At 37.9% G+C, this 18,764-nt stretch overlaps 1 protein-coding gene across 4 annotated transcripts in view; it reads right to left on the reverse strand.

Annotated features, from left to right (window-relative positions):
• csmd1 (CUB and Sushi multiple domains 1) overlaps positions 1–18,764 on the reverse strand; it is a 1,478,446-nt gene that overhangs the window by 111,819 nt on the left and 1,347,863 nt on the right. For all 4 annotated transcript variants that reach the window (XM_062969106.1, XM_062969107.1, XM_062969108.1 and 1 more), the window contains 5 exons: positions 17,892–18,080; positions 13,936–14,113; positions 8,513–8,658; positions 3,679–3,759; positions 1,530–1,643 (listed from right to left, as the gene is read on the reverse strand). In XM_062969106.1, the coding sequence (XP_062825176.1) occupies positions 1,530–1,643; positions 3,679–3,759; positions 8,513–8,658; positions 13,936–14,113; positions 17,892–18,080 (708 nt within the window). The remainder of the gene's footprint in view (positions 1–1,529; positions 1,644–3,678; positions 3,760–8,512; positions 8,659–13,935; positions 14,114–17,891; positions 18,081–18,764) is intronic.

Below are 18,764 nucleotides of genomic sequence, written 5' to 3' on the forward strand. Positions count from 1 at the left end.
ATTTTGTCCTTCACTTAAATCCATAATGTGACTGTGTTCTGCCAAACCGTTGCTCTGATATTTTGCTGGTACCTCTTACTGAGAGTGCAAACACTACAAAACAAAGGAAACCTGCCTTCGCTAAGACAGCTGGAATTATTTCATCTTATCTATTTACTTTCCAAGTACATTTGTTTTAACATTTGTACAATGTGCTATGATACCAGTGTTTAGTTCTCTCTGGTGTTTATTCTGAAATTATAATAATTTTGCCCTTTCAGAGTTAACCTTCATGCCCTACAGAGGGATATTTTCTTCCCAAGAGACAATTTCCTTTCAAAGTGTACAGAAGTGGATATATAATTTAGGACATTGTATGACATTGCCACCTGCACAGCTTGGAAATTGTGAATTTGCAAAATAAAGCCACCAATACATAAATTAAAATGACCAAATAAAAATTTACTGTGATAAATAAATGTTCCAGTAAATCTATTTCTCTTTTTCCACTGAGGTATTTTTGTGAGCCATAATTTGGGACAAAAAACATGTTCCAAGCTGTCTTTTACTGGCCCATCATGGTCATAACACAGCAAAACATGAGCTCTGGTTTTTAGTATGCTGGCCCTTTTTGAGAGAGTTTTACTTTTCTGCTTTCAGTCATCTTGGTGATAAAAATTTAACACACAAGAAGGAGATATTTTATAGTAATATATATTAGACATGTGTACGAACTTTGTTCTTATTGTTTCTTTCATGTCTTTAGTGTCTTTCATTTATTTGGAAGCATGAAACAGAAAGTCCCCCTCCCCACATGAAACTCAGCTCGACACAAAAGCCTGCTTTTGAGTGGAGCCGAAATTTCATGTGTGCATGCTTCTTCTCTTTCTCTTCCACTCTTCCTCCCTCGCAGCCACAATGCCCTGCATTCACTCATGGGAGTCATGGCGGGCAGTCCCACATCCAGACCTCAGTATCAGGGTGGAAGGAACCACTTTCCCTCCCTCCTCTCCAGGCATGTGCGTGTGGGTGTGTGACTGTGCCAGCACTTGGCTGCAGGCAGGCACTGAGAGGCAAGTGTGTGCTTCCCATGCCTGCCTGCGCCGTGCCACACACACACGCACACTTACTTTTCAGGGAGAGTTTATGTGTGGTGTGGGGCATGCAGGCAGGCCTGGAAAGCTTGTACACACCTCTCAGTGCCTGCCTGCAGCCAAGCGCCTGCACAGTCACACATGTCCCGCTGTCCACCACACTCTCTGAGTTGTAAGGAAGGAGGAGCAGTAATTCCTTCCTGCTTGCTTGCTGAGTTCTGGATATGGAGCTGCCCAAATTTGTCTTTGAATGATACATGAGGTTGATTTATACAAGAGTATATACAGTATTATTTAGTTTCATTTCTAGATTTTTAAGTGATTTATATTTTTCAGAGAGAGCACATTTCAATACTTGTCATGATTCCTAACAGTTATCACCTGCTTTCTTAATAACAATTATTCCAACTAAACTACAAGAAATGAAAATGAAATCATCGCTTCAACAATACATACCTTCACAAAAGGGAGGGGACCCTTCGAACTGGAGCTGTGCTTTTAGCTTACAGAACATCATATCATTTCCAACCAGAGTATATCCAGGATGACACTTATACTTGGCAAAGTCCCCTGGAACAATGCACAATGTGAATTTTTATTTGTTCATATATTTGTGATTGCATATTTCCTCTCTGACAACAGGACCTCTGGGGAGCTTATAGTATTGGAAACGAATTGATGAGCAGAACTTTGGAAAAGCAAGGCTTGAAGCTTTGCTGGGAAACTCACTAGAGGACTTCAGGCAAATCACTTAGCCTAAATAAAAATGCAAAGCTCGTCTAAATAAAGGAGGCTAGGAAAATTATGTGATAAGGAGGTCATTCACATTAGACAATTATAGCATTATTTCCCCACTTTTAGGGCTAATCCTGAGTAGAGTATTCTGGATCAGTCCCGGGGAGTTCATATGGCCAGTAGGTTCTGTTCCACTAGAGAACCAGCTTTATCGTCTTTTCACCATCATGGTGTGGCCATGAAGCTCCAAAGTGTGCTGGGTCTTAAGTAGCTTTGTCAATGTAAGGTGTGGTGGCTGCTCAACTTGGGACAGGGGGAAAGCAGCGGGATGATCCCCCCTTTCTTTCAACTCTGAGTTGCACTGGCTTTTTTTTGCAAATGGCGGCAAGAGCGATAAGCACCAACCAGGGGCACTTGAACTCTGTGGTCACTGCTACAATTGCAACAAAACAATGAAGATAAGGGACATCCCCTGTCCCCAGACCATGGAATTCAGGGAAGGCAGGATGGCTGTGCAAACAGCAGTGATCATTTTCGCCTCAGACCTGGCCTAACTGTTTACATGGGTTGAAAGTATGGGTAAGCTCCAGTGCTTCAGGAATGCATTATGTGGGAACCACAGAGTTCATTCAGCCCCCACACTGGTTATATGGTCCATGTAGATGGGCTGTTTCTGTGGAAACCTGAGTTTGGCAGTTTAGGGAGTGGCATTTAGACTTCTCAGCCAGAAGTCTCCTCTAACCCTTTGCTAACTAAAAATAACAGGTTTTTACAGGATGGATCCATGGTCATTACAAGCAATATTAGTGTGAATGGGCTCAAAGTCACCATAAGTCAGAGTCAACTGGAAGGGAGAAAGCAAGCCATACCCTTATAAAAAGGTAAAGGTTTCCCCTGATGTTAAGTCCAGTCATGTCTGATTCTGGGGGTTGGTGCTCATCTCCATTTCTAAGCCGAAGAGCTGGCGTTGTCTGTAGACACCTCCAAAGTCATGTGGCCGGCATGACTGCATGGAGCGTCGTTACCTTCCTGCCAGAGCGGTACCTATTTGATCTACTCACATTACATGTTTTCAAACTGCTAGGTTGACAGAAGCTGGAGCTAACAGTGGGCGCTCACTCCACTCCCGGGATTTGAACCTGCGACCTTTTGGTCTGCAAGTTCAGCAGCTCAGTGCTTTAACACGCTTCGCCACCGGGGCTCTTATACTTACTGTTAAATGTATGTGTTATCCATAAAACAGTTATTTTTCATTTTGGTCAATTTTTTAGGTTTTGAAATGTCCTCTCCACCACCCCCCCCAAATTCCAGTAAGCTTGTTAAATCTGGATAAGGCAGATTAAGACTAAAATCTATCCATCGCAACTTTTGAACATGTACTTAAAACTGTAACCTGCAGTGAAATGATCTCAATTAACACTGAGGTGTCTTCTGTGTATACTTTTTCAACTTTGATACCATTGGACTAAAATGGCTATGATTTCAAGATAACAATACCAATGGAAAGGTAACATTTTGGAAACTTTCTTGAAACCATATACCTTTGAATGTGACTAACATGTATCCAGCTACATTTGTTTTCCATTTTGGGAAGCATTGTAAGAGACTTCCTGTGACTTATTGATTGCATAAAAGGAAAGTAAATGGTTAAGATATATCTTTATCCATAAGTAGGAAGTGTCTTTGGTTTACAAAAGTAAGCTTTGAGCAAGACACTACTTTAAATAAAAGGTGTCCAAGCCTGTCAAAGTCAGTTTAATTCAGCTGCTCATTTCTGCAAGCAAAGTCAATTTCTTTCTGTATCGCTTTTTTTTATTTTTTAAAAAAGGTATAAATACAATTTTCATTGTTGCATATTTTTCATAATCACCTATTTCAAAATCATCATCTTCTGTAAGCCGGTCAGCTTCTGGAACTGCTGGGGGAGGCTGGCACTTCTGAAGCTGATATGCTAGAAAAGTAAATCAAAATTGCATTAGCACTTGCTTGAAAACCAGCTTCATTACAAATTAGCAGTTGGGGTTGTGACATCAGTTCCAAGATGGACAAAGTAGAAGACAGTTAACTAATTATATGAGTTTGTACTCCCAACTATGATCATGGAAGTTTTGTTCTTTGCATACCATTGATGCATAATTCCAAGTGTTTTCTTATCGATTGTCAAGAAACAAAGCAAGTCACAGTATTATGACACAATTACTTTAAAATCCCTAGCATACAAATAGTAAAATAGAATTAAACAAAGATGTCAATTAAAATAATTTTAAACACTTGCAAATGGTTAAAATAATTAAAGATCCTTCAGTATCCCCCAAATTCTTCTTTAAAACCTTCTTCTTTAAAAGGCTTTAAAAGGTTTTAATTTGCTGTCTGAAGGACAGCAAGGAGGCACCATTCTGGTTTCCCGGGAATAAGGGAGTTCTGGAGTCGATGGGCAGCCACTGAGAGAGAAGACCCATTCTCTCATTCCAACCAACCAAGCTTGTGGTGGAGGTGGGGCCAAGAAGGCTTCTCCTGAAAACCTCAGGGCTTGGGCAGGTTTGAACAAGGAGATGCAACAGGTCAAATATAATAATAATAATAATAATAATAATAATAATAATAATAATAATAATTGCATGTCTTATCAGCCTCTCCTCATGGCTTGAGGCAGTTTACAACATAGCTAAAACACATAATAATTATATCAAATAGACATATTAAAACTTATTTCTACAAAATAGGTAGGTGAAGGTTTTCCCCTGATGTTACACCTAGTCATGTCCAACTCTGGGGGGTTGGTGCTCATCTGCATTTCTAAGCTGAAGAGCCGCCATTGTCCGTAGACACCTCCAAGGTCATGTGGCTTGCATGACTGCATGGAGCACCATTACCTTCCCACCAGAGCAGTACCTATTGATCTACTCACATTTGCATGTTTTTGAACTGCTAGGTTAGCAGAAGCTGGGGCTAATGGCGGGAGCTCACTCCGCTCCCTGGATTTGAGCAACCGACCTTTTGGTCAGCAAGTTCAGAAGCTCAGTGGTTTAACCCGCTGTGCCACCAGGATTCCATTCTATAAATACAATTGTTAAAATGGACACAAGATGAGAGTTTGGAAATTCGTGATTAAAACTGACTGGATAGGCCTAGACCTGAGCCATATATGTCTTTGTACATCTTAGCTGGCACTTTGAACAGTGTCCAGAAATAAACTGGCAGCCAATGGGGCTGTTGCAAAAGGGGGGCTATAAGATCCCTATAGCCATATCTATTTACCTTGTTCAATGCAAAGGAAACTTAAAAATGAAATAGTCCATCTGAACTCTCCTCTGGTGTTCTATTGCTTGCAATCTGCTGATTAAAGATAACACTTCCTGACCAGGAACACAAGCATGGTTGCAGAAAGGGAGCTGGTGAGACTACTCCATTTGACCACATTAATATTAGTTGCATATCATAAACTCTGGAACAGCTAATTTGCTGCAGGTAGTGTGGCAATGGTGGACAACAGCAATACAATATTGTGCAGTGCCATACTGTTTATGAGTTATGGAATATATATACGGCCTAGGACTAAACAACTAAACTAAACACTCCAGAATCACGAAACTTGACAACCCACCATCTTTACCCCTAGGTTCTGACAACAAAAAGAAAAGAAAAAGAAAGTCCTAATTAGAGGGAGAGGAATATTTGTTTTTATCCAATTGCTGCCGGTTAGAAGGCTAAGCTCCACCCAGTTGGTCTGCTGCCAGTTAGAAGGCTAAGCTCCGCCCACTTGGTCTCCTAGCAACCCACTCAGCCCAGGGCCTCTTCAATCAGGCTTCTTCCACACTGCCTATAAAATACAGATTATCTTATTTGAACTGGATTATATGGCAGTGTAGACTCAAGGCCCTTCCACACAGCTATATAACCCATTTATAATCTTATATCATCTGCTTTGAACTGGTTTATCTTGAGTCCACACTGCCATATAATCCACTTCAGTGTGTATTTTATACAGCTGTGTAAAAGGGGCCTCATATAATCCAATTCTAAATAGATAATATAGGATTATAAATACACAGTAGAGTCTCACTTATCCAACATAAACAGGCCGACAGAACGTTGGGTAAGTGAATATGTTGGATAATAAGAAGGGATTCAGGAAAAGCCTATTAAACATCAAATTAGGTAATCATTATACAAATTAAGCACCAAAACATCATGTTATACAACAAATTTGACAGAAAAAGTAGTCTATTGAGCAGTAATGCTATGTAGTAATTACTGTATGTACAAATTTAGCACCAAAATATCACAATGAATTTAAAACATTGACTATAAAAACACTGATTACTAAACGGCATACTGCGTTAGATAATCCAGAACATTGGATAAGCGAATGTTGGATAAGTGAGATTCTACTGTAATATGAAATAATTACTATGGTATAATAATACAGAATAATATAACCTCTAAAACCAGGACAGTAAATAAAGAGCAACACTCTAAAAGCAGGGAAATTGGGAATTCCAGAAAGGAAACAATCAGGGCCAGCTAACACCTCCCAAGAAAGCATTCTTCCAGAAAGGAAGGAAGTGAAGCAGTGTGTATTACCAAAGTCATTATTATTACTATCATTACTATTCTTCTTCTTCTTCTTCTTCTTCTTCTTCTTCTTCTTCTTCTTATTATTATTATTATTATTATTATTATTATTATTATGTGGCTGTGAACCGTGAAAATGAACACAATCTGCCTCTAAGTATTCAAGAACACTAAAATCAGAATATATAAAAATTTATGTGGTATAATAAAACAGAACAATACAATCTCTAAAATCAGAACACTAAATAAAGAACAACACTCTGAAAACAGGGGGATTCCACACAGGAAATAATCAGGGCCAGCTAGCACCTCCCAACAAAGTATTCCCATCACTAAAGTCTGGCAAATCTTCTGTTTTCTGAGGCCCACAGACAGTAGAAGCACATAAAATATCACAAAAAACACCACTCTAAAAACAAGGGAATTCCAGACAGAAAACAATCAGGGCCAGCTAACACCTCCCAACAAAAAATTCCCTCAGGTAGGAAGCAGCCAGGCTTTAAAGCTGCAAGGCCATTACATACTAATCATTTTGCCTAATTGCAACATTCATACTTGCCTCCAACAGACAAAAAAAAAAAGAACAAACAGAAATATTGTATATTCACAAGCTTTAGGAAATAATATCCCCTGATGGCGCAGCGTATTAAAGCGCTGAGCTGCTGAACTTGTGGACCAAAAGGTCACAGGTTTGAATTGGGGGAGCGGAGCGAGCCCCCACTGTTAGCCCCAGCTTCTGCCAACCCAGAAGTTTGAAAACATGCAAATGTGAGTAGATCAATAGGTACAGCTTCGGCGGGAAGGTAACGGTGCTCCATGCAGTCATGCCACATGACCTTGGAGGAGTCTACGGACAACGCCGGCTCTTCGGCTTAGAAATGGAGATAAGCACCAACCCCCAGAGTCAGACACTACTGGACTTAATGTCAGGGGGAAACCTTTACCCTTTACCTTAACTCCCAACAATTCCTCAATACTTTATTTCCCATATCACCATACTTCGCTACAGCAACGCATGGCCGGGCACAGCTAGTGTATTTTTATATATATATATATATATACACACACACACACATACATACATATACAGAGAGAGAGAGAGACCCTGCAAAATATATGCCCTTTAACAGCTAATAGTAGCTACATAAGTACATTATATTGAAAAATAAATTTAATGGTAATGATTGAATCAGAGTAAGGTCTTCAGCTGACCATCCCTGTATAGTAATGTACTGCTCACACAATTAAAGCATAATGTTGCAAGGCTAACTTGAGATTCTTTTCAATTTTGTGACCTTGTTCTACTATTGTAATCTTTAAACCTGTTAAAGGTGCATACATTTGGGGGTGGAAGGTGGGGGTGGAAATGCTTAAAATACTCCAGAATTATAAGTTGTTAAGGGTTTACACATGTTTGCATACTGTGTGTGTGTGTGAGAGAGAGAGTGATACTAGTGAAGCAATAAATCGATTCTGGGTTTTAGACAAAATTTAATACAACTATCCAAGATACTGAACCTATGAAAAAGCTAACATTAACACACTACTCCATTCCCATTGAAGCAGCCAGCCACCATTGTTCACTGACCTCTCACTTTCTAACCTTACAAGTATTTTACAACCTTTCTTAGAATTAAAATGGTTTCTTTTACCTTGAATACAGACTATAATAAAAGAATCTAAAATAAACATGTGCTGTCATTTTCAAAATCCTGTGACACTTAACCTTTCTTTTTCTGGGTTTCTCATTTCTAATTCTACATCTTTAGCTTGATCAAAAGCTCCAACAGAGAAAATGTCCTATGGCTGAACTACTGAAAAAATTGGGAGATGAAGTCCTTAAGACTTGCTGAGGAGAGCTTGGCCTGGGTTAAGTGGGCCTGAGTTTTTCCATTAAAATATTAAAAACCATGAAAGACAGTATTAAATATTTAACATTAATTTTGCGGCGGATAATAAAGATGGATTCTCTAGGGGTTTTATTAAATGAAAATATCATGCCAATTAAGCCAATCTAATTTATTTTAACATCAGCAGGCAGAAAAGACCCTTTTAAAGCTCCACATGCTTCCTCCCTATATCTTTCTCTCACACACATGATTTGTAAGATGAGAAAGGGAGAAACTGACCGTGAAAATTGAGAACAAAGAACCCTCCAGTGGAGAAATCACTGTGAAACTTGAGAAGGACTTGATTGCTTGAGCTATAAGCTGTCTCAAGAGCAGTATTCCCACTGAACACTCCCAGCTGAGGTGAATTTTGGTCTGGCCCGTCCCTAAGGACAAGAGAAAGAAAGCGGTGTCAGCAAAAGCCTGTAATTACAGTTTAAATGGACTCCATCTTTCTTCTTGGCGGTAGCTTTAAATCTTCAAGAAGGCAGTTTAATCCTAACAGCTACAGCACAGAAATTCATTTGTATTCAGATCTATGGAGAAGACAATTAAGAAAAGTCCTTCTAATGTGAAAGTTGACCTTTGCAAGAAAAGAGAAGCTGTACTGTACAGTAACATTTATGGTAGATTATTGTGCACTTTGCCTTAAGAACACTTGAGAGTCTTCTTTCTAACAATGGTATCTATAGTACAGGCATGGGCAAACTTTGGCCCTCCAGGTGTTTTGGACTTGAAATGCCAGACAGCTTACCCACTGTTAGGAATTGTGGGATTTGAAGTCCAAAACACCTGGAGGTCTGAAGTTTGTTTATGCCTGCCATAGAAGAAGGGTTATCTCACCCAGACATGTGCACACACACACACAACTAGGCATATGAAAAAATCATAGTAAGCAATCTCCTTTACAGCGATTTCCTCAATATTTCTGTTTTATATTGGGGAAAAGCTCTCTCATGCTTTCAGCATGTTCTCATCATACCAAGATGACTAGATTCTCATAACACGTTACAAGCAAAGTCAAATGTCCCCTCTCCATACATAATTTGTTTTCATAATTTGAAAATAAAATAATAATAACAACAACTTTATTTTTGTACCCTGCCTCCATCTCCCCAAAGTGGCTTGGGGCAACTAACATATGGCAGAAGTTGCCTAAAACAATGCATAAAATAAACACACAGTACAATACAAAATAAAACCACTAGTATATAAAACAACAATTTGAACTCAGAACAGCACCAATAACCTGTAGTGTCCTCTGTTGTAAAAACATGGCCATCTAAACAAGAGGAAAGGAAAGGAATAGTGCAAGTTGTAACTAAGGAACAAGGGAATGGGATAAAAGTACTGTGCTGTATCATAATTGCAGACCATTGGGCCAGACATTCTCAGAGGTTTGTCTAAACAACCAAGTTTTCAATTCCCTCCGGAAGGAGGATAGGGTGACGGTTTGCCTAATATTCTTAGGAAGAGTAATCCAAAGCGCGCGGGGGGGGGGGGGGGGGGCACCACCAAGAAGGCCCACTCCCTCATTCCCACCAACCATGTTTGTGATGGTAGTGGGACCACGAGAAGGACCTCTCCAGCAGATCTTAACGCTTATGCAGGTACATGGGGGGGGGGGGGGGGATGCGGTCACAAAGATAGGCAGGGCCCAAAACCTTTTTCTGCTTTTGGTTTTGAGCAAACACAGACCACAAAACATAGCATAAGACAGTGTAATAAGACAGGCAGATTGATGTTTCTACTAATAGTAGTCCATGAAATAATGCAACAATTGTCATATTTTTCATAGGAATGCATAAATAAATCATTATTCTCTATTCAGGAATGTTTCCAGAAAAGGATGTGCAGAATCCAAATGTTTACATGACCCTCTCTTTCGAATGCAGACATTCACAAGATCTGATAAACTTCATTGATTGAGAGAGGCTCCTCTAGCTGGGATTTGAGCTTTTCAGGGTACATCCATACTGTAGAATGGATGCAGATGGATATGACATTACTACTATGACTAAATGTGCTGGAATCATAGGAGTTGTAGTTTTAAAAAGTATCTAGCTTTCTCTGCCAAAGTGTGTTGGTGGCTCACCTAAATTTTGAAAATTTCCTATAAACTACAGAACTATACATTGTCAGAATTTACAACCGCCATGTGCAATCTCTTTTTATATTATTTTGTTGTTGTCTGCCTTCAAGTCTTTCTGACCTATGTTAACCCTAAATCAAACATTTCACAAAGGTTTATTGCCAAGATTTGTTCAGAAAGGGTTGCTTTTGCAAAAAATGTGGCTTGATATCAACAATATATAACCACATTCCATAGATTAACATGGGCATGAATTAGATTTATAATGACCAGTTGATGTGTAATATGAGCGGAGAAACTTGCTAATGTGTACGAGTCTCCCCAAGAAAAATGCAGAATCTTTTGATAGAATCTTCAAAATATATATCTCCTCAAGTGTATCCAGAGGATCTAATTATATATGTTTTAAAAATACACTAATCAACTACATTGCTAAGTTCATTTTTGCTACAAATTCAGTTAGTATAGATTGTTCATACATTTTAAATTAAGCTTTCATGTACAGAGAGAAAAAATATTCTTGGTTTCTAGAAACCAATATCATATAATGAAGCTTCTGGGCTAATAGGCATCAGGGATTTTGTTATCTCTCTTCAAAATATTTTATATATTTTTCCTGATACCTTTATCAAATAAAGAGCAGGTTTGTTTAGTGAGATAACTCTAGTGGAGCAGATATTATGATCTCACTTTAAAGAGGAATTCTTTATCAGGAAAAATATTAAGTGTAAAGACATAAGCAGTTTAGATCTTGCCAGTAGTTTTAATCCTTTCAATACAAACTTGAGGAAAAGGGCATAGTAGTTCAATGAGGGTTGGCTCACAAATCTGCTATCCAATCTTATGAACGTGCATTGCAAGAAAAGAGAAATCTGAAAAAAATGTAATACTTTTTTTTTTGAAGTAGCAATCTCTAAATGACAATGGCCTTTCTAGGACTCAACATTTGGGATGGCATATGGTGCAAAAACATTTGCCTTGGGGACTATTGCTGTCCCATGTTTCCCCATATAACTCAAAGCATGGCTAATTTAAATTGCTAACATGATGAAGTGTGGTGTGTGTTGTCCTCTTGCATTTTCATTATATCTAGATAAGTATTTCAGATTACAAAACAAGTAATATTTGAATTTATACTCTATTGATATCTAGCCATTTCCAGGGGTTGGGGAAGGAAACTATGTTAATGAAAATACAAAATGTTCCTTATGGTATAATTCAAGAAAGCGTAAGACATATCAGCAGATCCTGAGTATTCACTTTCCTCTGCTAAAAAATATTAGCATCCTGAGAATCTTTAAAATATTTCATTTTGGATGGACTCTGGAGATTTTCTTGATATTATCGATTGCAGGTTAAGTACCCCTGATTCAAAATGTTTGGAATAAGAAATGTTTTGGATTTGTTTTTGTTTTTAATTTATTTTGAAATACCTAGATTGGCATATAGATACATCATGACATGTCTAGGAGATAACTCAAGTCTAAACATGTGATTTATTCATGTTTCATATACAACTTATATAAAAAGCCTGAAGGTAATTTTATATCTTTAAATCATTTTGAGCATGAAACAAAGTTTGTGTACACTAAACCATCAGAAAGCAGTCATTTTATAAGCCACCCATGGGAACAATTTTGGAGTATTCCAAATTTCAAAATTCTGGATAAATGAAGCTCAACCTGTACCATTTTGATGTATTTACAAGAAACTAAATAATTTCTGATAAGGCCTCACAATGATTTCAAATGTAAGTCAGGAAAGGCAATATTAATGTTGCTCTCCTCCTCCACATAATCTTTTCTAATGCCACCTCATCCCTTAAAGAGATTGTAATGGAGCTAACAATGCTCAGTTAAAAAAGGACAATGAAAAAAATGACATTAGAAAAAACAACTACTAAAAGCATTACTTGGTTTAAAACAAGAATCCAGAGATGCCTGATTGAACAACAAAATCATCCTCCAAAAAAGGAAATACATTTGTCTTAAACTGCTTTAATAAAAAGGAAGGTTTGGTGTATACCTAAGACTTAATGGGACATCCATGTCTTTGTTCAGATATGGAAACAGCTCTCTGCTTGATTCTATATCCCAACCAGGTGCATTGCAAGGGTCTTTTAAACATGTAGGAAGACTTTTAATTAACTGTGCTTCTATTATTAACTCCTACATATCACCGAGTTTAGAAAATACATGAGGATGTGAAAGCTATCTAATCCTCACTTATTGGGCAACAGACATTGTGTTCAACAAGGATATTTTCCCCTGTAAATTGGGAAACAGCTGATGTTGCCATCCATCGATCATATAATAATAATAATAATAATAATAATAATAATAATAATAATAATAATAACTTTATTTTTATACCCCGCCTCTATCTCCCCAAAGGGGACTCAGGGTGGCTTACATGGGGCCAAGCCCGAATAAAAACAATAGCAATATAAAACACAACAATTATAAAAATTTAAACATTAGCCAATAAAAGCAAATGACAAGAATTAATAAAAACATGGATTAAAATGGAGAGGTTGTAAAAGTAGACTGGGTAAGGTCCACCAAATAAATATTGTAAACATGAGGTGACTGATAAAGTGCTGCAACTTCTTGAGCAATGTAAAGGGGAGGGACTGTGTGTGGAACTTTGTCAAAAAGGAGATTGTTTGTGGGAGACAGCAGTAATGCCAGTGAGCTGGTTCCCAACTGAAAGAGCAACATACCCATATTGTTTGCACAGCGATAACCTGGCAAGTAAGGACTGGGCAGGGGTGGGGTGGGGTGGAGGCTGGGAGATACTACATAAGCATAAAACTGTGGTTGTTTTATAGCTGATAGAAAATTTCAGCCGCTAGTTCTTCAAATATCCTGGTTCCAAACAGTGAGGAGTTTTAAAAGTTCGAGTCAATCTAGAAACCAGTATAAATTGAATGAACAAGAAAATGCTTTGATCCCATTAAGCAGTTCCAACTAAAAGTATAGCAGTCTCACGTAAAACCAACTTTTAAACCCCTTGTGGAATGCGTTGTTGTCTGATACATGAGCACATACATAACTGTGGACAGATCTGCTGCCATGGCCACTTAGCCACAGACAATACCTTAAAATCCAAGAACCAAGTTGACCCTAGAACCTCAGTTCAACAAAAGTAAACTCTGTATTACTCATTTTATTGACAAGAAGCATCTCTGCCTTTTTTTTAAGGTTACTTTGGCTATAATGAAAAAGAGGGACAGAGTTGATTATCCTTTGCATGTTGATGACATAATGTGAGGTCATCCTTTTGCACAATTCTTCAGTGAAGAATTCAGTTCTTCAATAAACATGGAGATTCATTTTCTGACTTTTAGCATCATAATAGGAAGAAGCACAGCATTTCCCTTATGTTTCAGAATCATTTTGCTAAATAATACAAGAACTTGCTAGAAAAAATCTACTGCATGCACAGCTATCTGATCATGCAGACACATGCTCACACATCATACTTCTTTGAGCGTATTGCTTAACACAGATAGAGGAGAGATACAGATTAAATAGAATATTAGTTTCCATGGTAACAAATGTTAACATACCAAACTGCAATGTAGTCATTCACTAGTTCTGTTTGGAGTAAAGTGAAATTGATATAGATACCATGGCCCTGGGGTACAGTAATTAGCCATGTACAATCTTTTGAATTGGGGTATTCATCTGGAAATCCGGGGGAGTACACCGTACCATTTGAAGATGTTACATTATAGCCACAAGGAGCTGAAAAAGAGAAGAAGAGAAAAGTTAAGCAGTAGGTAAAGGTAAAGGTAAAGGTTTTTCCCTGACGTTAAGTCCAGTCGTGACCGACTCTGGGGGTTGGTGCTCATCTCCATTTCTAAGCCGAAGAGCCGGCGTTGTCCGTAGAAACCTCCAAGGTCATGTGGCCGGCATGACTGCATGGAGCGCCGTTACCTTCCTGCCAGAGTGGTACCTATTGATCTACTCACATAGGCATGTTTTCGAACTGCTAGGTTGACAGGAGCTGGGGCTAACAGCGGGCGCTCATTACACTCCTGGGATTTGAACCTGGCACCTTCTGGTCCGCAAGTTCAGCAGCTCAGTGCTTTAACACACTGTGCCACCAAGTTAAAGACAGAATGTGGATTTATCTTGAGTTTAAGGCAGGAAACCTCAATCTCAGGGATTTGTGGATCTGTTTCAGTAGGTTCTTGAAAACTGAGTGTAAAAAATAAGTGTTGAGATTCCATTCCTCTTACTTTGAATTTTTCCTTTTGTGGTAAAAAGAAAAATACAAATTCAATATTTTCATTAGTTTACTGCATTATTATTTTTAAAAATGAAATCCAGACAAACATTCAATCCAACAATTGAATGCTTGTCTGGATTTCATTTTGTATGCAATAAATTGTATGCAAATATTTGAATGTTACATGTATTTTTTGAGAGGTGAGACATTGCTTTCATTAGATCCTCAAAGGAGACTGTTACCCCACCACCAGAGATAGTGCATTCTCCATTGTATGGGTCAATTCTGGAAGGTTCTCTCCAAATATATCCACCTGAACCTAGAAATCCCCCTTTTCATTCCAGTTCAGCATGAAAATCTGTTTACAAAATCCTTCTTAATGTCTTCTTGTGTGGATACTGTCGCAGGAACACATGTCTTATTGAATTAGTTGTTTTGGCTTGGTACTTATTGTGTTTAGAGTGCTTTTGTCTCTTTAAAAACTATTCTGTTGTTGTAACCTAAAATTGTTTTAAAGTATTTATCATTGCTCCCTTTTATTCGCAATCTCTGCTTTCAGTTGCCTGTAGACTTATGACCCAATGCATTTCATACGATTTTCTTAGGCAAGAAATACTCATAGATAGTTTTGTTAGTTCCTTCCTTTGAAATATAGCCTATAGCACCAGATATTCATTGGTGGTCTCCCATCTTAATTAGGACTGACCCTGCTTTGTGTCAAACATTGTACATGATCTGGTGCCTTTAGGATATTCAGCCCCTTGTTTTAGTTGTCCTCTGTGCTGAAGTCCCACAATAGAGAGAAAAATATAATACGTGTTTTGCATTTAGATGTTGCATATATTGTTCAATCTTATATATATAATTTCAAATCACACAAAGGGCAGAATATTACTGTTTCTAAACAGAGGTTTGAAATATATAAATTGGTTCAAAGGTGAAATGAACATGTAAATTACTTTATTCATAGACTTTTTTAAAATAGCAAAAATTGCTTAAAGCCCTACTTGTGACTAAGAAAAAGTATCATTTCATATGTTATGTTTTAATGAAGTTGTTTAGCCCTGATGGAATTCAATTTGCAGGTTTCCATCTGTTTTTTTGTTTTTGTTTTTTTTTTCATGACAAAGTGGAATGATATTGGTCATTTGCATTGTTAGGTTTTTTTCAGGGGTAACCATTTATGGATGCTAGAAAGTTATTTTAATTACAGCATTTTGATATAATCAATTTGAATTCTTGGCACGGCACATAATAATTTGCTCTTATCCTCCTCTGTATAATGTGTGAAATTTCAAAGTAATTTGAGGTAATTCAAAGCAACAAGACTGAAAAATAAGTGTCTGAGCAGCAAACTGGATATAAATTAGCTTTCTAAATCTGTATATGCAGGTGTGTGATAAACAGGCCAACTAACATTATGAACTATGAAAGATGTTTGTATAATTGTTGCAGGCAATTAATTGAACACAGAAGCTCAAAAACAAAGAAGCATATGCAAAGAAGTGTTTCAAATACTACTAAAACACTCTAGATCAGCTGTTTGATGGAGAAGCAAAGCAGGGAGACTGAATCAAGGCTGCTGACCCTTCTCCCTAACAGCTGAGCACTGGGCTTTTGCATTTGTTAAAAGGGTATATGTGCTGTCAAATCAAACAATCACTGTGTGACCAGGATACATTTAAGCATGTCTGTACACATGCATAGAAACCAACATCCTATACCATTTTGTTTATATGAATACCCCTCTCTATCTGTTTTCCCTATGCATGGAAATATAGAGACAAATAATAGAACAAAAAAGATTAAACATTTTATTAATTGTCAAGTCAACTGGTGACCATCAGGAGCAGCCCTAAGTTTTTTTAGTATGTAAGCCCCCCCACCGAAATTACGCCCCCCCCCCAACTTACCGGCAGCGGTGGCAGAGGCAGCAGCAGCGGCAGTGGCGGTGGCGACCATTGGGTCGCTCACCACAGAATAAGGAAGTACTTGGTATTCTCGCGAAATCTCACGAGAATACCAAGTACTTCCTTATTCTGTGGCGAGCGACCCAATGGTTACCACTGCCGCCGCCGCTGCTTTGAGTGTGCCCAGCAAGGGCTGTGCCCAAAGTGGTGGCTTCATGGGCCTCCATAAGGAACCGGGCCTGGTGACCATATGAATAATTGACTTTCAAGTCAACCTGTCATCAACAGCCCTGCTCAGATATTTTAAATTCAGACAAGGCTCTGTTGATCAACTTTACTCACTTGTAATACAGCCCTTGTAATTAACTATTTATGGAGCAAATGATAGGTTAAGAAACATGTTCTTAATTTCAAACCTAGGATTACTAATTCTGGTAGCTCTGAATGCTTGTATTTATTGCAGGGACAAACAAGTGTCTTAAAATAGCCTAGCTGGAGAAGAATTCAACTTCTTTCTATACACCCACCTGCCTCCCAAATCACTCCTGTTTAATCTTATTTCCTATTCAACCGGCTTTCTTTGGAGTGGATGGGATAAGGAAAGAAAGAGTTTATTTCTTTCCCAATCCCACTCCAGTGTTTTCAAACCTGCCCCCATTTGAATGGGGGCAGGTTGTCAAGATACAATGAAATTTCTGGATTTTGGTCTATTCTCCGGCATACAGCCAGCCTCCTTAGCTGCCATCAGGCTTGGAATGTCCCGTCAACACCCTTAATATATGAAGTTATCTTTGTGGTATAAATTCGAAGTGCAGTAAACTAGGGAGTCAAAAACATTCCATCACCAATCATTTTCAAATCCTACTCTACCCACAAAAAGGCAGAAAGGGGATGAGAAATTATTTCTCCATTTTATGAATGATTTTCAGCATAGCACTGAGTTCCACCCACCTCTAATGCCTGGAGAGTTCATGTAGTTGTTGCCAAAGTACAGTATCATTAAAGAATATTTTTAAAGGATTATTGCTTTGAATTGTAGCATTTTTCAAGATTTAGAGGCAAGCCTGGGCTAAGAAACGGAGAGGTTAGCAGATGGGGAAAAATAAAAATAAAGTGTATCAGTAAGCATGCATTATGCTGCTGTTGATGTCACAGACTGTCAATAGGCTTGGAAATAAGACACATTTTCAAATTTGAAAAAATATATTGATTTGTTGATTCCAATTATAAATATGGGAGTAGGATTTGAAACATCCATGGTTATTAGATTTTTTTAAAAAAAACCCTCTTTTTTAAAACAACAACAACACATTCTTTGGTTTTTTTCTCCTCAAATCAATAATTATGATAAGATTCTCATAGTAAACACAGCAAAAAATACCTTCACACTTTGGAAATGGGTAGTTCCAGTTCCTGTTGATCCCATGGTGGCAAGTGAGAACAGAATGACCAATCAATACATATCCAGGATAGCACTCAAAAGATATTGACTGCCCCACACTATAATCAGAATTGATTATGTATCCATTGAAAAATGGGGGAGGATCTGGGCAATTCTGTAATTCATAACCTAGCAGAGGAAAAGAGGAAAATATGTGAAATGCAATATCCTACTTGTAGAAAAATTGGAATATTAAAAATTATCAAGAATATTTTCTAAATTTATGGCTGAGTAAATTCATGTAAGGGAAAATAGAACAATCAGTGAGGACAACAGTTATTTATTTCATGATGGATTCATATAACTGATATGTTATATAAAACAGTCTTGTCCTATGAAACTGAATTTAAATTCACTCACACCTACACACACATACTCACTCATATGTAAATAATAATGTTGTATCTGGGTTTATTTTGTATAGCAATGTTCCCAAAGTGGCCAACTAGATTCCTAAACGTAAGCAGCAAGTTTGATATGGATAGAAAATATAATCAGTATAACAGGTCTTTGATAGCATCTTCCATGAATGTAATTGTCTTTTAAAGCCATCCATTACTGTCAAAAAATTTGCAGTAAGGAACGTTTTAATTTAACTGCACACTGTAGAAAGACGTTATTTCCTATTACATATTGTTTTAGACCAGGACATGACAGATCCATTCAATGCTGCATTTAAGGAATAGATAGAGAGCATGTCTACATTTATCCTTTATTCTAGGACCAACCCAGAGTGTTAACCTTTTCTGGTTGTCCTTGTGTCAAAGACAATGTCACTCCAGGCAACAAGTGACAGACACTGCCATGTCACAC

The sequence above is a fragment of the Anolis carolinensis genome, chromosome 1 (assembly GCF_035594765.1).
Source record: "Anolis carolinensis isolate JA03-04 chromosome 1, rAnoCar3.1.pri, whole genome shotgun sequence".
In the NCBI taxonomy this organism is placed as follows: domain Eukaryota; kingdom Metazoa; phylum Chordata; class Lepidosauria; order Squamata; family Dactyloidae; genus Anolis; species Anolis carolinensis.